Source organism: Balaenoptera acutorostrata, chromosome 14 (assembly GCF_949987535.1).
Source record: "Balaenoptera acutorostrata chromosome 14, mBalAcu1.1, whole genome shotgun sequence".
NCBI lineage: Eukaryota > Metazoa > Chordata > Mammalia > Artiodactyla > Balaenopteridae > Balaenoptera > Balaenoptera acutorostrata.
This window is the reverse complement of record NC_080077.1, coordinates 1798512-1821215: the sequence shown is the minus strand read 5'-3', so window position 1 is coordinate 1821215 and position 22704 is coordinate 1798512. Positions and strand designations below refer to the sequence as shown.

The 22704-nt window shown below is 51.0% G+C and overlaps 1 protein-coding gene across 14 annotated transcripts in view; it reads left to right on the top strand.

The window, feature by feature from the left end:
* AFDN (afadin, adherens junction formation factor) overlaps window positions 1–16632 on the top strand; it is a 134847-nt gene extending 118215 nt beyond the window's left edge. For 6 of the 14 annotated variants that reach the window (XM_057527527.1, XM_057527525.1, XM_057527523.1 and 3 more), the window contains 5 exons: window positions 927–962; window positions 7003–7119; window positions 10434–10713; window positions 13772–13856; window positions 14682–16632. In XM_057527527.1, coding sequence (XP_057383510.1) covers window positions 927–962; window positions 7003–7119; window positions 10434–10713; window positions 13772–13856; window positions 14682–14835 — 672 coding nt within the window. In that variant the 3' untranslated portion in view covers window positions 14836–16632. The remainder of the gene's footprint in view (window positions 1–926; window positions 963–7002; window positions 7120–10433; window positions 10714–13771; window positions 13857–14681) is intronic. The other 8 variants (XM_057527535.1, XM_057527533.1, XM_057527529.1 and 5 more) reach the window with 2 other exon arrangements.
* Window positions 16633–22704: the final 6072 nt, after the last annotated feature.

Here is a 22704-nt window from a genome sequence, read left to right as displayed (position 1 = left end):
AATCCCTCTGAGGAAACTTAAGTTTCTTAAGTGAAGGTCTAAATGATAAACATTACATTTTTTTTTAGTATTTTCCAAGTCATCAGTAGTAAACGTCCTCAACAACTGTATTTACCATCAGTACTGTTTAGTTTGAAAGAGCAACTGTTTGATGAAGAACTGATTACTTTCAGCATAAGGATCCTTTGAACTATTTCCACCTTCTGGTCAGCACTCTGGCCCGTCTGTAGGTGGTTAGCTGTGTGCCCGTCACGGCCGCCACCCCTGCTCTACCCGGGTCCTAGTGGACGCGCTGCAGGTGGGCTCCGCGAGAGGCTGCTGTGGCCGTGGCCCTGGGGCTCTGTCCCCACAATGCGAGGCAAGAAGGCGTACCTCTGCCGCAGCCTTAGCTCTGAATCCAAAGCTGATGTTCGTGGTAAATAAGTGGACGTCATTAATATTTACTGTTGAGGGAAAAGTTAGAAACCACGTTGCAATATTTCTATAATTATTCTTTTCTCTGAAGGCTAAAATTTTATTGAATGTCTGTCAGTTTTTCCAAATGATTAAAACACTGAGTATTTCAAAGCCTCTTAGTATGAATTACGATATTTTACGATAGCTTAAAGTATCTGTGTGTTTATCATTACTTATTTTAAGATTAATATCTTAGTCTCCAAATAAGAGAGCTAAGGGAAATTTTACTCTTTTTAGTTTCTGTGTGTCTTAATAATAAAGCTCAAGGATTTAATACCATGTGGGCATTTTTCTATTTCTGAATACTGGAAATTGGTCTGTAGTTTCCTTACTTTTCTCACTGGGTTGTCCTTCAAACACAGATGAAGCATGAGAACCACAAGATACGCTGGTGGCGGATACAGATCTAAACTGAACCTTTTTTTCACACTTCATCTTTCTTTTTTTTTTTCCTTCTCTGTTACCTGCAGCAGACTGCTATGCCAGCAATCTCTGTTCTAGATTTGGTATGTTCTTGTTTCTTTCCCTTGGGTACTTTTTTCCTGTCTTGATTTCCTTTTTTTCCTTTTAGTGGTGGTGGTTTTATGTTTTCAGTAGATCTGGTTCTCAGGGGTGTCCTAGATCAGGATCTGTAGTTCCCTGACTCTAGAAGCATGCCTTTGAATGTGTTTAGATTTAGTTATTCTTTGCTTTTCTCTGTTACTTTTTAAGTGTTACTTACTGTTTGTTTATGGTTTTGACCTTTACTCAGTTTTAGTCATAGAATTCGTACTCTGTATTCTTAACGTACTCATAAATACATGGGCAAATGAGAAATTTTGCAGTGAGTAATCTATTTTTTTCTTGTTACATTAGAAATACATTTTAAGTATTCATTATTAGAAGCTCAATTCAGCTGGTGTTGACATTGTTTGCCAATTAAGATGTAACTGTCTAGGGTGTAACTGTCTATTGGTAGAGAAAGAGGAATTTCCAGTAAACATTTATTCTGTGTTTTCTTCAGTAACACCACATGATTTTAGTTTAGTTTACAGGCCATACCAGTTCATTACCAAAAAATACTTGAGGTCGCATTCTGCTGTAACTGTAATGTGTTTTATGTCCATATTGGGGAAATTGAGTTGGTCATTTAGTGCCCCTCATGCTCGAGGACGGTACCTCTGTCATCTGCCAGACACTCATGCTCTGGTGTATTGATACTGATTTTAAGTCAACATTTATTGATAGTCAGCTTTTAAATGATATAAGGCCAGTATCTGACAATACTTTTTAAAAAATCTCTGAATCCAGGTTTGACTCTAATGGCCTTTTCACCAAATAACATCCCTCCTTTTTTTGTTGTGTTTTGTTTATTCAATTTAAATAGCATGTTTCCAAAGGGAAACCTCTCTTGAAAACATCTCCTCTCCTCGATGACTGAGAGGCGTATTTTCTGGGCTTTGCGTTTTTCTCCGCATGAGACGGAGATAAGAAGTATCTGCTTCTTTCCCCGCCTCTCTGTGTGTTAAGGTGTCCGTATGGTAGGGGGTGGGGGACACCAGTCAGTCCCACTCGTCTCCTCAGGTACCAGGTCCTTGTCACACGTGTGCAGGCCAGGCGGCCTGGGGCCTCAGCTTTGACATGCGCCTACTGCGGCTCCAAGAGAATCCTGTGTCGCGGCAGGCGGGGGGGGGGGGGGCGGGGAGCGTGGGGGTGACAGGTGCGTGACAATACCCAAGGGTAAAGGGTGCACTAAGATTTTTATTTCAAAGGCGTACTTCGGGGTTTTTCTTCCTTTAAAAGATAATTATTTCGAGTGCTTATGCTGACTGGCAGCACCATGTTTCCGAGCATTTCTTAGCCTGAGTCCCCAGTAGAGGTTGAGCTCTTGCCTTGTCCCGGGGGCTGTTAGGCACCGGGCCCCCCGGGGACGATGGGGACCGGGTGCAGGCGTGTGCCCACCTGTGTAGGGCCCTGCCCCTGCGGCCTGTAAGGCCTTTCCCTAGGCTTTGACGCGTGGGATAAATGGGAGCTTCAGAGAGGTGGCGAGGCTGCCCTGGCGGCTGTGGTCCCCGGCCCCTGAGTGCCCGTCGCCCCGCGTGGGCCCGGGGCCGCCCTCCCCTGCGCTCACCTACCTCCTCCCCGACCCGAGCTGTCCCTGCGGCCTCCCCGCTGCGCCGGCTCTCCCAGTCTCTCCCAGTCGCCGGTCTGGGGAGCCTGCGGTTGCCATGGCGCCTCTCCCCTCCCTGCGGAGGGATTCCCAGCTTCCTCGGACCCTGAGCACCTGCGGAGTGGCTCGCTCGCTCGGGCCGTGCTCCCTTTGCAGGCTCTCCTGCACGTGGCCGCCGCCGCCCGGCAGGTCGCAGAAGCCCCGCGACCCCGCAGCGGCCCCCTGCCCCTCGAGAAGCGCCCCGGGTCTCCCGGCCCGCAGGACGCCTCCCGGGCCCACCCGCCGCCCCCGGCGCTGCGGCCGCGCCTGCCGACCCTGCTGACCTCAGAGGAGGGGCGGCCGGTCCTGCCCCCTGCAGACAGGAGGGGAGCTCAGCCTTCGCTGCTCTAGGCGGCTGGGTGGCCGCTTCTGCGGCCCTCTCGTCCTTCGTGACCACCTGCGATGTGCGCAGACGAGCAGGGCAGGCCTAGTACCCGATATTGTGTAGACTGAGAGTCGAGATCACGACCAGAATATTCTGGGTTCATATTTAGTATTCTTTGTGCTTCACGAAAATGTCTGCTGCTCATAAAACGGTTACTGCGAACCGTCTTTCAAGGAGACGCTTCCGAGACCAGCGGTCTCTCAGCTGGCCTGTCGCAGCTTCGTCTGCTGCCAATTGAGTGGTTCATCTTCCGACTCAGATGACCCGAGAGCTCACGGGAAGAATCCCTCCCCCTTGGGTAGAGCAGGGAGGGGTGTTTTCAGAGACGCTGTGGGCTGCCTTCCTGTTTGGCCTTCGTGTAGAAACTGGCCATGGCCTTCCGGAGCGTCCCAGGCATGGAAGCAGTTGCATTAGAGGCTTTGTAGCAACTTCAAGCAAGAATCAGTAGGAACCCTAGTGGAGAGTGGTACCTGCAGAGGGGCCTGTCTCAGAAGGCAGCAGAGCGTTCTCGGCCTGTTCAGATGGGAGACCCTGCCCAGGATGTTGAGGCTGGAGGGTAGACACAGCCCCCCTTCGGGAAGCGTCAGTTTTATTCAAGGAGGAGAAATCAGTTCATACTCAAACCAGCATGTGTGCGTTTGGGAGTAGAACACAAAGTTCCTGTGGTTGTGTCAGGGGAGAACAGTTGCCCTAGGCGAACTTCAGATGTCTGCTCTGGGCTGCTGTGAGCCGCACTTCTTACCTGTCTCTGCCACTGGAGTAGGCCAGCACCTGTAGGTCTTCCCTTAGGACTCTGGACAGAATCATGTTCCTTCAGTTACAAAGAAGGGGACGCCTGCACCCGGGGAAGGGAGCCCCACTGACTGAGGGCCGAGAGCTGGTGTCGTCCAGCGGCAGCCCTTCCCCTGTTTGCTGACGGGGAGGGCCCTCCCTCCAGAGGGAAATTCCTCCCCGAGACGCGGCAGGAAGCTTCGAGTGCTAGGACAGGACGCCAGAGTCCTGTCCTAATAAGTGGCCTATCAGGGGGCCTCTTTATCTGGGGGCCTTAAAGTTTTTTTAGGGTGAGTATTTTTAACGGGTGGCAGCATAAGCAAAAAAGGCCTGCAGAGAGAAAGGGTAACGTGCTTAACCGACCTGTAGTTGCTTTTCAGAGAAAATGTCAAGAAGTAAAGGATGTTTTGGCCCCGTTTTGTATTCAGATATTTCAACATGAAATTAAAGATACAAGTTACCGTATTTTTGTGGTACAAAAGTATAAAATGTAAACATACACATCTCAACATACTATTTTTTTAACTATTTTTTTCGGACTGCCTCAGTATCGCAAGGCCTTGGGTCAGGCTTGCGTGCTGCTTTCAGAATCCCAGCCTAGTTCTTGGTTGGAGTAGCTTCAGTCTGGGCTGTATTGACTCACTCTATAAGAATGATTACGATGTCTATTCAGGTCCAGTTTCCCCAAGTAGAGTTTCCTCGGAGACTGTTTTGATAGCATGCGACTTTTCATTCCTTTAATGTGAAGCAGCGAGCTTGTCTGCTTCTCATGTAACCTCACAGCGTTCGTGCCCTGTCAGTCAGCGGCGCTCAGAACCGTTAACTTCCCGACTTAGGTTGAAGTACCCTTTAACTGTTGTGAGATGTGACCGTACACCTCAGTGTACCCCCGGGGGGTCTCTTATGTGGGGGAAAAGTGAGAGTCTCTTTTCTCTTTTTTTTTTTTTTTTTTTTTTGAGTAAAGCAGCATATTTTTGAAAAACAAAACAGTCTGTGTTTTGAAAATGAAAATACGTGAAACAGCTTACCCAGGAGTGGAAAGAAACTGCCTTAGTTCTAACAGCACTGGTTCATTTGCTACTTTAAAATAGAAACCAGTGAAACTGAGCACAAGCGGAGGGCTCCTTGTTTACCACCGTCAGGGTTTGAAGAGAAAATGCCTGTTTATAGATTTATAAGATAGAGTTCTGTACCTTTAATTATGAGAATTGAAATTGTTCTGATTTCTTAAAATTATACTCTTATTTAACTTAAAAGAACTAATTCAGTGTACACTGCTTTTCTTGCTCAGAACTTGTTTTTAATTAGGTCTAGAAAGTACTGATAACATAATGAAATTAGTTTTTGCTTTATTGGGTAACAGAAACACCTCTGTTGCATTCATGCAATTTTACATTCTTCCATAAATTACTTTTCTGTAGATGTTTAATGTGATCAATTGCTGTTTTATTTTGTTATTTTTATTTGGGTGCTGTTTCCCATAATTTGTGCTGATGACTCTAAAATTCGTGGTGAGTCCTTTCCTCTGCATTTCCACGCAGCAGGGCACTTCTGACTGCTTCCGTGCTTCTTTGCTTCTTAATCATTAGCATCTACTCCTGCTACAAAACTTCGAAAACCTAATAATTATCCTAGCATCCCTCTGGGCTTATACCTAGAGTATACTAAAGAGGCAGTTAAATTAATTTGTCTCCTTGAGAAGGGAATTTTAATTTTTTTCTGAGGTGTTTTATTTTTGTTCGCTGACATGAAAAAGCGTGATGACACAAGTTAGTTACTTTCCCACCAGATACAGTTTTTGTTCCACAGAAACCAAGCAAGAGTCACGTTGTTCAGTTTTTGTTTTTGTTTTCGTTTAGGAAAAAAATACACTCCAACAGTTCAGATCCAGAAGTTAACATTTTCTGGTTTTGCTATGAATAATCTATAGAATAACTAGTGATTATATAGATGCTGAAGTACACCTTGAGTGATTTTATGTCAGGGATTCCTGCAGTCGTTAGAGGAACTGGCCTCAGTGCTATTTTAATTTAAAATTTTGAGTCACCTCTTGTGCCACGCTCGCCCAGGCTTGGAACAGAGAAGAAGTAAATGGAGAATGCGAGCTTTTCCAAGTCGCCATTACCTTAGGCTGTGACTACAAAAGTAGCTATAGCCTACGGACATGGTAAAAAGAGTTCTCTGCTAGTCAAATGCGCTTTTAATTCACGGCTCCCTAAGGCGTTTTCGACCTGTACTGTACAGAGAAATGTGACCAGGAGGGTACAGGAGCTGAAAGCCGAGTAGAATGTGTCTTTAGGTGTTTGAAGGTGTCCTTAAGTATTTGAATGGTATGAAGGACAGATATTAAATTTGTTTTGTATTATTTCAGAAAGGCAGAACCTGAAGGACGAAAAATAGACAGCGATGAGGTGATGGATTTTAGAACAGCAGGAAAGCTTTTGGACTAGGAGTTACCAGAAAATGGAGTACACTGTCCTGGGAGGCAGGCTGTAGGCCCCAGACGCTGAAGGTGCTCGAACAGAATGGACAGTTACTTGGCAGACATGTAGCAGGACAGAGTTCCAATGAGGTTCCTCCCAAATTTCAGCTTCACGTTCTGTGAATCAGACTCTGGGGGATCCCTGAACTGGGAAGGAATTCTTGGAGTCTGGGGTGGGACCCAGAGGGAACGGATGGCAAAGGGCCAGGACGGACGGGAGGAAAGCTAGAAGCCTGGTCCCTAAGGCGAGGCAGGCCGCTTGCCCGCTGGAGCTTCTGCCGCCACGTGAGCCTCACCCCACCGCATCCAGAGGCTAGTGTTCACCTGCCACGGCCCGCGAGAGTGGGGAGTCTTTCTTGACCTTCACAGTGGAGACTAAACTGGGGCGGAGGACGGGGGTGGCCGAGTGTTTCACGGCTCCATGCGCTGGAGTCCGTCTCTGCCTCCACGTGAGCTGCCGAAGCTGAGTCTATTCTAGTGAAGGAACTGTGCTTGTTTCACGTGTGACCGTCCAGGATAAAGCCCTCCCGCTTTGAGCCGCAGTTGATGCAAGCGTAGTTCTGGAGCGGTGGGGACAGAGTCGTTAGGCGGCGGGCTCTGGTGTCCGCCGTGACCTCCGCCTGGTGTCTGTCCTCAGCTGTGCGTGTGCTCGTGTCGTGTGCGCGTCCTGTGTCTGGCGCTGGGACGCTCCGGGCGCAGACTGAGGGGCCCTGTCCTTAGTTGCAGGACGAGGAGCGGCGGCGGCAGCAGCAGCTGGAGGAGATGCGGACCCGCGAGGCTGAGCAGCGGGCCCGGCAGGAGGAGCACGAACGGGGCCGACGTGAGGCCGAAGAAAAGGTCCTGGTGCCCTGAGGGCTGGGGCTGCGCGGCGGGGGGGTGGGGGGGGGTGGGGGGGTGGGGGGGCGCTCCTGATGATGGAGCCCCGCCGGCCAGCCCCGCCCCCTCCCTGTCCTCCCGCCTCTCCCCCCTCCCCCTTCTCCTCCGGGCTCTCCCCCCCCTTCTCCGGGCTCTCTCCCCTCCTCCTTCTCCTCCCGGCTGTCCCCCCTCCCCCTTCTCCTCCGGGCTCCCCCCCCCCTTCTCCTTCTGGCTCTCCCCCCCCTCCCCCTTCTCCTCCAGGCTGTCCCCCCTCCCCCTTCTCCGGCTCTCCCCCCTCCCCCTTCTCCTCTGGCTGTCCCCCCTCCCCCTTCTCCGGGCTCTCCCCCCTCCCCCTCCGGGCTCTCCCCCTCCCCCTTCTCCTCCTGGCTCTCCCCCCCCTCCCCCTTCTCCTCCCGCCTCTCTCCCCGCCCCCTTCTCCTCCGGGCTCTCCCCCCCCTTCTCCGGGCTCTCCCCCCTCCCCCTTCTCCTCCGGGCTCTCCCCCCTCCCCCTTCTCCTCCGGGCTCTCCCCCCCCCTTCTCCGGGCTCTCTCCCCTCCTCCTTCTCCTCCCGGCTGTCCCCCCTCCCCCTTCTCCTCCTGGCTCTCCCCCCTCCCCCTTCTCCTCCCGGCTGTCCCCCCTCCCCCTTCCCCTCCCCCTCCTGGCTCTTCCCCCTCTCCCTCTCCTCCGAGTCTTGTCGCTCAAGCTTGTGGACTGTGGGGCCTCTGTGTGCTCGGGGCTCTGGTCTTTGCTGGACGGGGTCCAGCTTGTCACTGTGAAGGCGACAAGTGTCCAGTTGTTCACAGGGAGGTCGGGCCGTGGGAAGGACAGGAAACTAGGAAGTCACTCTGTTAACCTTAAGGATTTCAAATAGGTTATTTTATGACTTAATTCTGGTCAATGGTAAAGAGAGCAAATGGCTTATAGAAAACACTATACAAGGAAATTTAATTTAGTGTGTAATCTGGTAGATATTCTGAGTTATTGCTTTGTTTCCATTTGTGGGTTTCTGAGATTCAGGTAATCCTTTTAATTGCTTTTAACATGACAGCACACTTGAGCTCCCCTGAGAAATGGGCGCTTGGTGACGCTGCCCTCCAGGCCCTGCCGTCTGTGGGTGCGTCACCGCGGCTCTGGGCTCGCTTCCGGGTCTCTCCAGGGCCGGCCGGTCCCTGGACGAGGTGTGGGAGAAGCCGGCCTTCCGTTACTTCCCTTCCGTGAAGGCGGGAGCTCTGAGGCCACGGCTCCCGGTGGGAAAAGTCCAGCGAGCACCCTCACAGCCCAGGCTGCAGGAGGGAGCCTGGGGGCCCTGGTAGTGGCAGGGTCTGTGGGGACGCGACAGGCAGAGAGTAAGACCGTGGACGTGACGGATGACTCGGTTAAATGCGAGCCAGGTGGATGACGTGGGCACACCTGCACTGAAACGAGCCATGTCTGCAGTCTGTTGGCCTTTACCGTTCCTGTCATCGTGCTCTCGGCTGTGCCTCGAGCTTGTGCGCTGTTCCCAGAGCCCGGGGTTTCGTGGTGAGGCTCCCCTCGAGCCTGTCAGAGCCAGTGATGCGTCTAAGGAAATGGGGTTTCCACAGTTGGGGCCGCTAGACCCGGGTTTTACAGTGTCTGTCGCGCTGCTGTCCCGGGGCTGCTCGCAGGGGGGTGCTTTCCTGGCTGGGCCCCTCAGCTGTCCCACCTCTGCCTGAGCCCTCGGCCACCCGGGAGTAGTGCCCGCGGGGAGGTGGCCAGGCCGTGTTCTCCACGTTGGGAAACTCCTGGGTTATTTGCTTTTTTTCCGGTGTGCATTCTCACAATTTGTGATCATGTCAGATGCACCTGTGTGTGGGTAACTGCTTCTATAATTGAGCGCTCAGAGTAAAAAGAAGCCGAATAACCTATTTTTTATATAGAATGTCTAAAATTGATGGGTTTGCTCTGTCATAGGAAAACGTGCCGTTCACTTTTTGGGTAGAATGAAGTCTTCTCGGTTCATGTGACTGTATACCTGCTCTTAGTGTAACTGAAAGAACATGTTTTGGTTTCCCTAAAATGTTACCAAGTGAGCTTTGTTCACATAATACTAAAATTTCTCACAACTCCACTTAAACTCTGCAGAGGTCATTCCATATTCAATGTCCCACTCTAAGAGAATGCTCATTTTGTGTAGAAAATAAGGTAAAAATGTTTTTCCTTCAGGGTGTCTCAACATAGTGTAAGAAGATAAAGTGAGAAATGGGGCCCAGGGCCAGGATTGAGGCTGGCATTTGTTCTTAGCGTTTTCTCCCTCAGAAGGTGAAGCTTTGCCCACTGTGTACTCGTGTGTATGTGTGTGTGGAGAGAGTAGGGGGAAGACACAGTGTGCAGAGTGAAATGGGGACTAAAAACTTTAATCCTAATGCCAGCAAGGCCCCTAAAATTAGTCATCTTCCGTTGAATGAATTTAAAGTCCATTGTACTTCCATTCTGTACATTGAACATTGTACATTGAACATTCCTCAAGTTAAGGCAGATTATTCTGTTTGATCTTTCATCTCCTTTCTTTTTCACTTTTTTCTTGTGTTCTGCAACTTTTGTCAATCTTTAACAAAACTGTGCTGTTACCTTTTTTAATGTTAAATTAACACTGTCAACTGTAGTTTGTGCAGATGTATGTCAGAAAAAATGTACAGTCTGTGTCAAAATATATTTGAATATCTTGTTGCCTGGCTCTCTCAATTTTCTGTCTGGCAGGGAGTTAAGATTTGAAATATCAATTAAGAACCATGGAAAGCATATTGGTTACTTGTGACCTTGGAAAGATGAGTGTTGTTTTTTACAGTTTGGGGTTTCCTATTCGCTTCCCTCTGAATACCTAGAAGTCAGCCAGGTGACGTGATCACGTCCTTCTTGTCAAGGAAGGACCGCTCTTCTGAGTTTACCGGGGTTCGGTGGAGAAGCACGCAGGGCTGCACTTCTGGAAGTGGCAGCTGTAGAAAGGCAGTTGCAGCCTAGTTTTGGTGTGCCTTTGTCTTTAAACTCAGGAGTGACAGGTAAGTTACTGTCCTACCGGCAACAGAAGGAGAGAGAGAGAGGGCAGCGGCTGGCGAGTTCCGCAGCCGAACCCTGGATGGGACAGCCATGTGGTACCTGGGGCTGGGGCCCTGACAGCTCCTTCATTCCTCCCTCCCCCGTCCCCACGCGGTCTGGCGTCGGAGACTCGAGTCCCAGGGGAAGACGGTGTCCGGGTCCATCCGCCGTGGTGCTGGGGGACCCGGGGCAGGCCCGTCCCCTCCCGCCCGCTGACCTTGCGCTTTTGTCCCCTGCCACAGAGGCGACAGGAGGAGGGGTATTACAGCCGCCTGGAGGCCGAGCGGCGCCGACAGCACGACGAGGCCGAGCGCCAGCTGCTGGAGCCCGAGGAGCTGGGCCTGGGCCGCCCTCCGCTCCCGCGGGGCTACGAGCCCTTGGCCCCCGGGCCCCCGCCGCCGCCCCAGCGCACCGCCTCCTACCTGCAGGCGCAGGTGCTCTCCCCCGACGCCCTGTACACTGCCAAGCTCGTGGCTTACACCGAGGAGGAGGAGGAGGAGGAGGAGGACGGCGGCCCGGCAGGTCAGGACGCGCCCTCCAGCGCCAGGCCCTCCCCCGCCCGGCACCCGGCCTGCGATGGCATCTTCTCTCCAGCCCACCCCCCGGCCGCTGCCGGCGGTACTGCGCCCGCCCCCTCCCAACAAACCGAGCTTCTGCCGTCTGTCCGGCCGGCCCCTCCGCTCCGCTGGGCACGCGCCGCCCGCCGTGGAGCGGGGCCGTCTCTGGATCGCCGGGCTGGGCCTGGTGATCTGCTCTACCCGCAGCCTCAGGCCGGCGCTCCTGCTCTGGGGCAGGCCCTCTCAGGGCGCCTGCAGTAATCTCTGCACTGGAAACCGCCCCGTTTCCTCAGCCAGCTGGCGGCGGCAGCCCTCCTCCATCTCCCTGACCGCTTGAAGTGCTGTTGGTCCCGGCCTTCGTCCCCTGCCTCAAATAAGTGTGTGCGCGGTCGAGCATCTCGGTGTCCACAGTTAAATTTCTTCTTGTCGCTAGTGCCGTCGGCCCCTGTGTACTTCCAGCTGTTTAACACACGCAGAACTTTGTGTTACCGGCTAAGCCGCCCTGTCGGGCTGGGTGTGAGGCGACCCCCGCCCCAGCCGGCCCCGTCCCTCCCGCTCCCTCCCACGCTCACACGTCCCGGCCCTGCTGGCCAGGCCCCGGGGGCGTGCGGCTGCCTCTGGCCGTGACCCTCCGTGGACCGCAGAGCGCACCCACGGGTGCTGCAGGCCCGTGTTCCTAATCAGCTTTGGAGACAGCACTGAAAGTCAGATTGAAAGTACAACTACGCGTTAGCAAGATTCAAACTTCAGCCTGATCTGGCCACTTTAAACAACATTGGGAGGCTGGCAGTAAATATTCTCAAATTGAGTCTTCTCGGTTCTGCAGAGTCCGTGCATCGGGCTCCTGGCAGTTCTAAAAGAACTGAATAATCAAACTCAAGTAACCGTGACTCTTAGGTAAATGAGTTTTACTAGGCTCTTTCTTGCCACCTGAGTCAGAGCTTTGATTCACTTGGAAAGTTTAGTAGGTAATCCTTAGGTCGAGTCACTTAGAAGCCAACATTAAATCTTTTTGTAAAATTTCTGTTGCAACTATCCGGAATGTGGTACCTTTAAATACCTGTGTGACAATAGCAATTTTTGAAGCAAGATGCCATCAGTCTCCTTGCATCAGATTACAGGCTGAACCTCAGATATCTTGTGAGTGTCGTGACACAGATAAATAGGAGGTTTGGTGAGGGATACTGTAGTGAGGTGTCACTTCTAACCATCTGGGCTTTCAGTCACATCACTAACCCTTATTCTGTTTCACACCACAAGTACCACATGGGAGCAGGGTACACCCTGCGTCTCGTCGCTCCTGCTTCTTGAAGATTCCTCGCAAAGTGCAGAGCGCTCTGCATTCTGGCCTCGCACCCGCCGTCTCTCTCCCATCGTCTCGCCCTTTGGGCTCCTCCCTCTGCCCTGAGCCTCTGTGGCCGGGGCTTGGTTCTTGCCCTAATGCTGTGAGGAGTAGGATTGGGATACGGATTGGAGTGAATGATGTCAAGTTCTAGCATAGCAGCATGTGACAAATGTGCTTTCCTAAAGCTCTTTGAAAACGATTGGAAGAATGTGTAGTGTCACTTCGTATATAGTCAGCTGAAACTATTTGATTTTCTGATTAAAAATTCTGAAATTTTTCAAGAATTGATTTTCACCAGTGGGAAGAAGCGAGTATTCTTAAATCAAAGCTCAAAAGATAAAACACAACGTTTTTAAAGCAAAATGAAGGAAAAATGTAGAATTAAATTTGAAAGCTTTCCACTCTGCAAATAATTTATCTAAAGGCCCGGAGCAGATTACTTTAAGTTAGAGATGTGTTTCTCTTTGATCTTTTGAGTCTTTGCGGAGGATGGCTTCCCAGGCCACGATGCGGTGGCCTGCGCTGGCTCATGAGGGAAGATGCAGTGCGTGGGGGGACCTGTCAGGAGTGGCGGAGCTCCGTCCTGGACGCATCAGACGTGGCTGCACATCACACGCTCCTTTTATAAAGGGAGGAAAGAAACATAAACATTCATTTCTGTTCAGCCTGTCTGAAAAGGATAATTTTAGTGTTGAAATGTTGTGATAGTTTTGTGGCCTGTTAAATCCAGTGCACGACACTGTCAGTGTTTGCTGAGTACTTAGAGCGTTTATTCCTCCACCCTAGGTTATAAGCAAAAGATTCTTCAAAGTGTGACATTTTCTTGCTGATGTTAACAATTAACTGAAATACCTTGGTACTGATTTAATCGTACATCCTTAGCGGCATTATTACCTCATATTTGGATGCATCTGAAGCTTTTTACATGCATCATCTCTTTTGATCTTCAACAGCCCTTTGCAGTAGATGAGCAGGTGGGGCTGGTCCCAGGCCGGCCCATGTCACTCGCCCACAGTTACTGGCCGGGCCATAGGCCGGGTGTCTTGACAGTCACACCGTGCTGCTTCAGGTCTCCTTTTTATTTTGTCAGTGATTTTGTATATGCAGCGTTAGTATCAAACATTAGGGGGTTTTAGTACCTCATTTTTTCCCAAAAGTTTTGTTTTAAGAATTATAGCCATTTATTTTGTGGGGGAACAATTCAGTAGCTGTCCTGAAAAGAGGAGCATTACTTCTTAATCTTTGGGTTACATTTGCTCTCTGTGATCTTGTAAGAAAATTCTTAGTGTCAGGAGTGTCTGAAAAATTTTGCTATCTCCCCACTTAAGTCAGTCTTCTGTGGATTTTTATTGTGAATTCATGATAATTACACATTTTACCTGATTTGAACTCTTTGGCTGTTACCCCCCTAAGACTTAGGCTGGTTTCCTCTCTAATAATAAAAGGCAGCAGGCCAGGTACTTAGCACCTGTGAGGGTCCTGATTGGGTTGCTCAGGCCACTGAGGGATGTGACGGATCCAGTCCCTCCAATTGATGGATCCTTTACTGATTTGAAGAGCCTTTGGCTGCTTCTTTATTCAGGACTTAAAGACGTCACGAGCACTGCATCTTCATCATGAGTGAAGTTTTGGAAATAATGCAAGTACTTTAACTTTGACTTTTCCTTTTATGGAAAAGGACCAAACTCTTACGTGGGATCTGCTGGAACACTGATGGGGGCCCATGACGTTTATCGGGATCCGAGAGAGAAACTGTCTAAAAGGTATTGCTAAAGCTTGCTAAAACTGAAGTCGTGCCGGACGAGTGTCTCGTTGTCCTTAAGGACTGTTTTCTTGCACCACTGTTTGTGAGGCTGGATTGAAATTTCAGACTTCGTTGTCAGCTCAGGTGTTTCTCATTGTACAGAATTGTGTGAGCACAGAGGCTTTGTTTATCTTGTGTTGTTGCTAACATAGTTCTGCTTCAGACGGTGCGTAGGTACCAGGCTTTCTGGTCAGAACTTTAGAAGCAGCTGGACACATTGCTGTTTGCTTCCACCAGAGAAGGTCGAAAAGTCCAGGGCAAAAAGCCCAGGTGTCCTGATGGATGACGAAAGGCCGCCCCGTCTGTCTTCAGGGAACGTCCTCAACTAGGTTTTAGTCAGAACGGCTGATGCCCAAACAGTTCTTAAGTCATTGACGTTGAACTAATCCAGAAAATCTTTAGCATCTTCCTGTAACTTTTTATTAAGTTAGTATATTGATAGATGCCTCTCGGATACATGTAGGGTTCATTAAAATGCTGGATTTTAAAACTATACCTCTTCAGTTAACTACTGAGCATTATCTGCTTGCTAAAACTGAAGTTACTAGCTTTTTGAGAGTTGGGTATGACTGGAAGAAGTTAACATTTTAGTGAGGAGAACGTTTCGCCCTTTTTCTACATGGGTTTAAATACAGCCCACAGGCAGGGGTATGACAAAATTTAACAAAGAATGCGTCTCTCCCTTAGAAAATTTTACTTAATTGCCCATTATGTAAACTTAGCTACTCATTGATGGGTTATTCCTATTTTGAACAGTAACCCTTTGCATTTCCTTCCAATGCAGCCAAGACGCGGATGTACCTGGGGGTCCTGGAGCCCCGGAAAACCTGACGTTCAGAGAACGCCAGCGCCTCTTCTCCCAAGGCCACGACGTCTCCAATAAAGTGAAAGCCTCTCGCAAATTAACAGAGCTGGAGAACGAGCTGAACACGAAGTGAGGAAGGCCCCTGTGTCCAGCCCAGGCCTCTCGCTGTGCTTCCAGGCTGCGCCTGCCTGAAGGATGGGGCGGGTCACCTTCCCAAGCCACTGGTGATTCCTGTTTCTAGAAGCGTTGGCATTTGGAAGCGTTCCAGCGCTAAGAAATTCCATTTTATTTTACCAAGAGAGTGTCATTTCTACAATTTAGACCCTGTCTGCTTTCTTAATTATCTGACTCCCACGAAGATAACTTTTTCTGTTAGTGTTTCTCTTTTAGAGTCTGGGCTTGAAAGGGGGCAGAATGAAGGGCAGTAGAGGATAATGAGATGCTTCTTCTCCCCTGTCTTCCCCCAGGGAGCACAAAGAAGTCCTATTTCTGTTCTTTTTCTGAAACCTTATGTTCGCTTATCAGACAGAGTAGCTTGAACTCCCCAGACTGTCGTTTGCACTGTGTAGCGGCACCTGCAGTCTGTTTTGCGGGAGAGTCAGGTTTCACCTTCCAGGAGAGACCACGCGGAGACGCGCTTGTGTGCTGAGGAGTCCAGAGCTGGCGTCCTGTCCCTGCAGCCAGGAAGCAGCCCAGACCCAAGCGTCCTCTAAGTAAGATGCTCCATCCGGCTCCCTACAGGGACAGCCCTCCGGATCAGCTCTAGTGTTTGATTAAAACAAGTTTCTCCAAGAAGAAAATTTTGAGGATTTAAGCTTAGGAAATTTTATTTTTATAAATATCAGATTATTATTATACCAGTAAGTCATTGGTGATTTTGAAGATGGCAGTTACGTTAGAAAGTTAACTGTTTCATATATTCCAAGGGAATCTATAAAAGAGGACATCTTTACGGAACAGTGTTGACATGAATAGGAACAAAAATATCTAAGAAGAATGAGAGCTTAGTAGGTGACACTTGAGCACAACTCAAATTTAAAATTTGAAAAAGAACTGGATTTACATCGATCTGCTGTCAGGGAAAGGAAGGGGTTCGATTGCATATGGCATCTGTAATTTAAATACTGTAAGAAAAGTTCGTATGGCAGTTCAGGCTATTTTTTTACATTCTAATAGAGTTATTTAATTTTCATGTATTGAATTATTAGTTACCACTGTCACTTCTTCAGCTGTGAATACGTGGCTGGTGTTGGGGAAACGGACCTCACTTTGTTTTATATTATGTGATGTTCAAACAGTAAATTACTTTGTGATTAAGAGCAGATTTTCTATTTGACAAGCCCTGCTGTGGGTCTAGATGATTTTTCTGTACCATGTTGTTCTCTTACCAGTATGTGTGTTAGGAGAATACGCACGCTTTCATGAGAGCTCTATGACAAGTCATTAAAATGCGAGTGTAAATAGTTTCTGTGTCTGTCAGGGTTCTTATTTGGAAGTGTGCTTTTACCATTTCCCTTGTTAAGTAAGAGAGTGTGAAGTGGTTCTAAGTGTTTATGAAGGATTTGCATGCTTGCTTCTCCCAGACGTCTTGAGAACACTGGCAGCCTTTTGGGGACTAAATCCACACCTTCCTTAAAGAAGAAGATGCAGGTGAACTATTATTCTGTTAATATATAGAAAAACAACAAATACACCTAAGTACATGCAAGAACATGTAAATATTTACACGCAGGGATATTGGTATGTGTGGTTGTAAACCCGTACACGTGGATTTGGCCGTCCTTGGACGATTAGGTCAAATGTGAATATGTGTAAAAGTGCTTTTCATAACTGTGCATTACTATGGAGAAGACATCAGAACTGCTGTAGTTTTCCATTTCTACTGTATTTCATTGGCAACCTATTTTTAATAAACTTTGTATGTATTTAAGTGTATTTGCTATTATTTTGACAGTGCTGAAAAGACTGTGCTATCAGTCCGCCTCCCCTGTCTCCCCCTCCCGTCCACTCATCCGCCCACCGGGCATCACTCCCGAGTCGGGAGGACGTTCTCCGTCCCGCTCGCACGGCCGGACGAACGGAGGGCCCAGGTCCCCTGTTCCGCGGCCCCAGCGCTCAGCCTGCGGGCGTCCAGCACTGGCCTTGCGCTTCGGCCGCTCTGTCCTGCCGGGCACCGAGGCTGCTGCTCAGCCACGCCCTCCCACCGTTGCCCGTGTGTGAACAGAATGCCTGTGCCACGTGCTTGAGGGCAGGGGCCCGCCCACCGGGCGCTCGTGGGCGCCTGCGTGTCCAGTTCACCTTCACCGTGGCCTCTGAGCGGGGCTGTCGGGTTTCAGGAAAGACTTTCCCGAAGGAAGGGGCATCTCGGTGGTAGAAACTCGGGAGACCTTCTCGTAGCACCGGCTGGTAACGTGTTGGGACTGGAAGTGTTCACTTTTAGTATATTTTAACGCCCAAAAAGGTACTTGCAGTCGGGAGGACGAAAACTTAAAAAAGACGGTGTTAATGCTGATTCTGTTTCATCCCAGGGCCACAGTTCTGTTGCTTTTAATGGCAGTAATGACTCTGCCCCCCAGGGGTCTGTCCGCTGGGTCAGCGAGCACCGGACAGCTTTCCAGTGTGGCCGTGGGACAGCGGTTTCCTCTCTGCTTTGCCTGTGGAAAGCTGATTTCAAGGATTTAGTTATACATTTAGGGTAACATTAGGCCCTGGCAAAACTGAGGTGGAATGGCTTGCAGAAGGGAAATAGGTACAAAAAGTGACCAGTTCTCATGCCTGTATTCATCCAGTTTATTCAAAGAAGTCATGTAACCCCAAAGATAACATAATCAACTTGAAATTGGGATATAAAAGCCAATTTCTTGCACAATTTATTCAACAAATATGAGTGCCTACCTGTGAGTCCCTGGTCACCCAGGTATCCCAAAGCAGATCTTGGGAGACAGGAATACATAGTTCGTTTACATAAACATAGTAACTATGAATTTGCATAAAGAAGATGTCCAGGGCACTTGGAAGGTTTACTAGAAGGACCCAGTTGAAATCACAGAGATGGTAGACTGAGAAAACAGCCCTCCCTTTGGGAGACAAGACTGTTACAGGCAAAAGGGGACCCTGAGGTAAGGCTGCTGCCCTCAGAGCAACGGGCCAGGGCGCCCGAGCCCAGGCAGAGCAGTGCAGGGGGACCAGGGGGCGCGGGGTGGGCATGCAGCTTCCTGTGGGATCTGAGCAGGTGAGGGAGGAAGCCAGCGCCCTCCTGAGGGCGGCTCTGGCCGCCGTGGGGAGAAAGGGCAGGCGGCGTCTGCGGGGTGACGGGGACCACGCACGTCTGGGGCTTGCCCACAGCGGGTTTCCAGCTTGAATGACCAAGTGGACGATGGGCTGCTGATGGAGATGGGGAAGAGGAGGGGCCGGGGGCGGGGGCACAGCTGAGGGGGGAAGTCGGCAGAGTTTATGGAGGTGCTGCCAGGGAGCGTGGGCAGGGTGTCTGCAGGGCCACGGCAGTATCTTCACGTGTCTTCCGTGGGTTAAGCCTCATTTTTTACTGCTCTTGTAAAGCTTGTATTTTATTCTTTATGGAGAAGACAGGTGCAAATGGCCTAAATCTAAACTGGTGACAATGGTTCCAACTTCAAACTGGGATTTTTAAAACACAGTATGAAACATTAAGTAATCTAACAACAGAGAAAGGAGAGACCTGAAAAACACTAGGTTAATTGTACAGCCTGAAAAAAGCCCTGTCTCCCCCAGGTTTTTCCTCCGTGGGGATGGGCCCAAACACGAGGACAGCCTGAGTTGAGCAGGAGGTGTGATACGCGCCACGTGGCGTGTCCAGAACAGGGAGTGAGGCGTCGCCGGGGATCGGGGCCTCCTTGTTGGTTGTCCTGATTTCTGTTCTTTACCTGTCGTTACCCGAGTACTTGAAGATTACTGACGGACATGGAAACTGTCCCAAAGCCTCCCGATCTTGGGACATAGAGTTTGACGTATTTCAGTGAACCCGTCTCTCCTGGTAGTCGGTGGTGTTTCTTGCTCATTCTTCCCAGTTGTTGAATTGACCTTTAATACAGTTAAAGCGATGGCACAGAAGAAACTGGGTGCCGCTTGCTTTCCCCCTGAATAGTCCGTTCAGGTCTCCTCTCAGAAAGGCTCCCCATCTCCTGTGGCAACCAAAGACACGAGTGGAGTCCAGTCAACCCCAGGAACTCGGGGGGAAGAGTGGCCTGCGGATGGGGGTCCCGCCCTCGGGTGACCAGGACGGAGCCTCCGTCTCGCGGGCACTTTCCCGGGTGGCATCCGGCAAGCACGGCGCTGACGGAGTCTGGCCCCCGTAGCAGAGAGACGCCCCTCGGCGGGGCTGGCGGTGGGAGCGGACCCTCGGGCCGGTGATGCCAAGTAGCCGCGCCTGGCGGCGGTGGGAGCACTTCGCTCCGGAGCCGCTGCAGCGTGGGGGTGACGTGCAGCCGGGGCTCAGCTCCAGATGCGGCGGGGACGGGGGGCTCGGGCAATGCAGTGTCGCTGCACACGCAGCAGGAGCTGGATCAGGCTTACCCCCCTCCCCCATCGAGGAGAGCGCCCATCTGTCCGTGGAGCCGGGAGACACACAGAAGTCTCTCTGCTTGGTCCGCGCTGCTCACGACCCCTGCCCGCCATCTGTCACGTGCCAGGCCGTCACTGCCAGGTCATCGCCTTGCCACGGGGACCGAGGCGCCTCCTCCTCGGCGCCGGCTGCAGCACAAAGACGCGAGGGTGGGGCGAGGGAGCGGTGAGGACCCGGGTCCGGGGCGCTGGGTGGGAGACGGGCCCCGGGTCTGCACTGAGGCCGGCACCTCAGCTCTGCGACCCCGTTCCCGCGTCCTAAGGTAAAGGAGGGTGCAGTAAAACACGCTGCTAACCACTTAGGAAACTTTACATCTTCCAGTAGCCACTTAGAAAATGGGTGAAATAACTTATTTTGCCCAATATATCCAAGAAGTGTAAGATGGATCCGTGAGCTATTCCACGTCCTCCTCATGCAGCCCGGCGATCCGGAGTGTGTTTTGCACTCAGCTTGTCTCCGTGTGGACCGGCCGTGCCGAGCACCTGCGGGTCACCGGGCTCCAAGGGCCGGTGCTGACGGAAGCAGGCGGATGTGCTTGAGCAGCCTGGTGACCAGGCCACGTGCTAAAATACGGACGGGCATTCCTAAGTGTTGGCCACTGGTGTTGACTGTTTATTAATAACTTCACGTCAAAGGGCTTTTTCTGTGTATCTGAATCCAACTTCTGCGTTACATTAGGCAAACCGTGCTCGTATTTGGACACACAGGGTAATCGAGGCCAGGAGTTCGGCTCACGCTGTTGGCTGGTGGTCCGGGCCAGACAGTGTGAGGCCCACAGGGCAAGTCAGCAGAAGATGGGCCCGGAGCCCTGGGCTGGTCCTGGCTGCCCGACTCCACACTACTGGACGCTTCAGTGCACTTGCTTCTTGAGCTGCTGATGTAAACTAAGAGAACATTAGCAAACGGTTCCAGCTTAATCAGTTGATGGCAACAACTGGCACAGACTTCAGAAGCTCTTAAATATGAAAAACAATGACAATTTATCTGCCGGAAATTAATATATACTCTCAAGGCTTATTACTCCTTTGAAGGTGACAATTTAAAATTTGCACAGCGACTTCCCTGGCGGTCCAGTGGTTAGGACTCCGTGCTCACACTGCAGGGGGCGTGGGTTTGATCCCTCATCAGGGAACTAAGATCCTGCATGCCTCACGGCCAAAAAATAGAATAAAATAAAAGTTGTACAGAACTCGGTATTGTCTCCTCCCCGGCGGAATAAAGTTACTCCTGGCATATCACTGTACCAAAATCCCACCTACCATTTGAGGCTCTGCTCAGAGACTGGAGGGATTTTCCAGAGACTTCTCCTTCCTACCTCTCACCTGAATGCTCTCTCCTGCCCCAAACTGAAGACCCAGGACAAGGGACAAACATTTTCCTGCCGGCACTGGGATTCGTCCTCTGGGAGCACAGCCTCCGGCGGCTGCGGGGAACACCGGGGCAGGCGCAGGGCCAGGGCCTGCGGCGGGGCTGAGGGCAGACGGTGCCGGGACCTCTGGCTTCCCGGGAATCCCTGCGAATCGTTCTGTAAACTCTGCGAAGAACAAGCAGTGCAGAGGCAGAGGTGACCCGGAGCATGGAAACCTGGGTGGAGTCCGCAGACTCAGTGCGTGGAGTGGGCGTTCGGGAGCCCAAGACCCCAGCTGTCACGGGCTGTCACTCTTTGCACGGGTTGCATGCCATCTTGAAAAACCTAATTCTAGTCACTTGCAAACTTTTAGAGGTATACAGATACCATCATAAGAGGTCAAATTTTATTTCTCATCTTCCCGGGCATCAGTTTTTTTCTCTCTAGAAAAATAAGATAAGCTTGCAATTACATAACTGTTGAAAAAATGTTTACCAGGTTCTAAGTGACATGTTTCTGCTTTTTTTTGGTTTAATGCTGTTTAAGAAATGCATGCATGCCATTTATAAAAATCAACGTGCAGGGCTTCCCTGGTGGCAGTGGTTGGGAGTCTGCCTGCCAGTGCAGGGTACACAGGTTCGAGCCCTGGTCTGGGAGGATCCCACATGCCACGGAGCAACTAAGCCCGTGAGCCACAATTACTGAGCCTGCGCGTCTGGAGCCTGTGCTCCGCAACAAGAGAGACCTGCGCACCGCGATGAGAGTGGCCCCCGCTTGCCGCAACTGGAGGGAGCCCTCGCGCAGAAACGAAGACCCAACACAGCCATAAATAAATAAATAAATAAATAAATAAATAAATAAATAAATAAATAAAATAAAGTTAACTGTTAAAAAAAATAAGCCAGTGCTTATATTATTAAAAAAAAAAAAATCAACGTGCAGAGAGGCTTACAAAGCAAGTCACAGCTCCTCTGCAGTCTTCCCCACGCCCCCGTCCTTCTACCTAAAGGGAAAAGCAAGCGTTTTTTTCCTTTTCGTTTTGGACCTAAAATGCGCGAGATACCGCTCTGTCCACGGCACATAAGTACCTGCTCACACAGGGCTTCTCCTCGCAGCGCCCCACTCCAGACAGGGCCGCCGGGGCTGCTTACTGTGGGGGGCAGCGCGTGCAGTGCTGCGGGTGTGAGTGGCAGAGATGGTGTCGGCCACCACTTCCCTCCACAGTCCATGCCCTTGTGTGTGGCCTTCCAGGCTGTCCTTTCTCTCTAGGCCAGAGGCCCAGGCAGTGCACGGTGGCCACGTGTGGCCTCACACCCAGTGACGGGCTTCTAGGTTCCCTGCAATGCCCTGCTGCCAAAACCCATGCAGCGTCTTCGCAGGTGTCCCCGAGGCACCCAGGGGAGGTCTCTAGGAGCACGACTGCTGTCTCACACGTGCACAGCACACACACGTGGGCCATACACGTGCACATCACACCTGTGCCCACACTGCATCTCACGAGGCAGTGCCAGCAGGCGCTCCGCAGTGGCCTTGCCAGCCCCCGGAGTGCATCCCCCCAGCACATCTGCTGCAGTTACACCCAACTCTATACCGTTCTCGGGGTATTTATCTTCTCTAGGCAGCCTCTTCTGAGTAACATACTGTGGCAGATGAGCACGTAGCTTGTTGGCAGGTCCTCTCCATCCCCTGCTGCCTCTATGTTTGATTCAGTTATTCCACGGAATAACTAATTGAACCGAGCTCCTGTTACATGCCAACACTACTGTAGCCTCTGGGGAGTCATCAGCCCCCGTCCTTTGGAGCTGCAACGACCAAGGAGCTCTGCATCTCCTCTGCCAGAGGCCACCAGCCCTGAGAACAGGGCAGCAGGATAAGAGCGGCTAGGGAGTCTCAGGTGGGATGGTCCGACCAGACAGAGGGTGGGAGGGAGCCCTGGGACTGTCTGGAGAGAACTGTGGGCGGAGAGCGCTGGGGGGCGTGGGCAGAGCCGGGGGTGGGCAGGGAAGGAGCAGCTGCCCAGGCCCCCCAGGCTGCTTTGGGTTTTATGCCAGAAG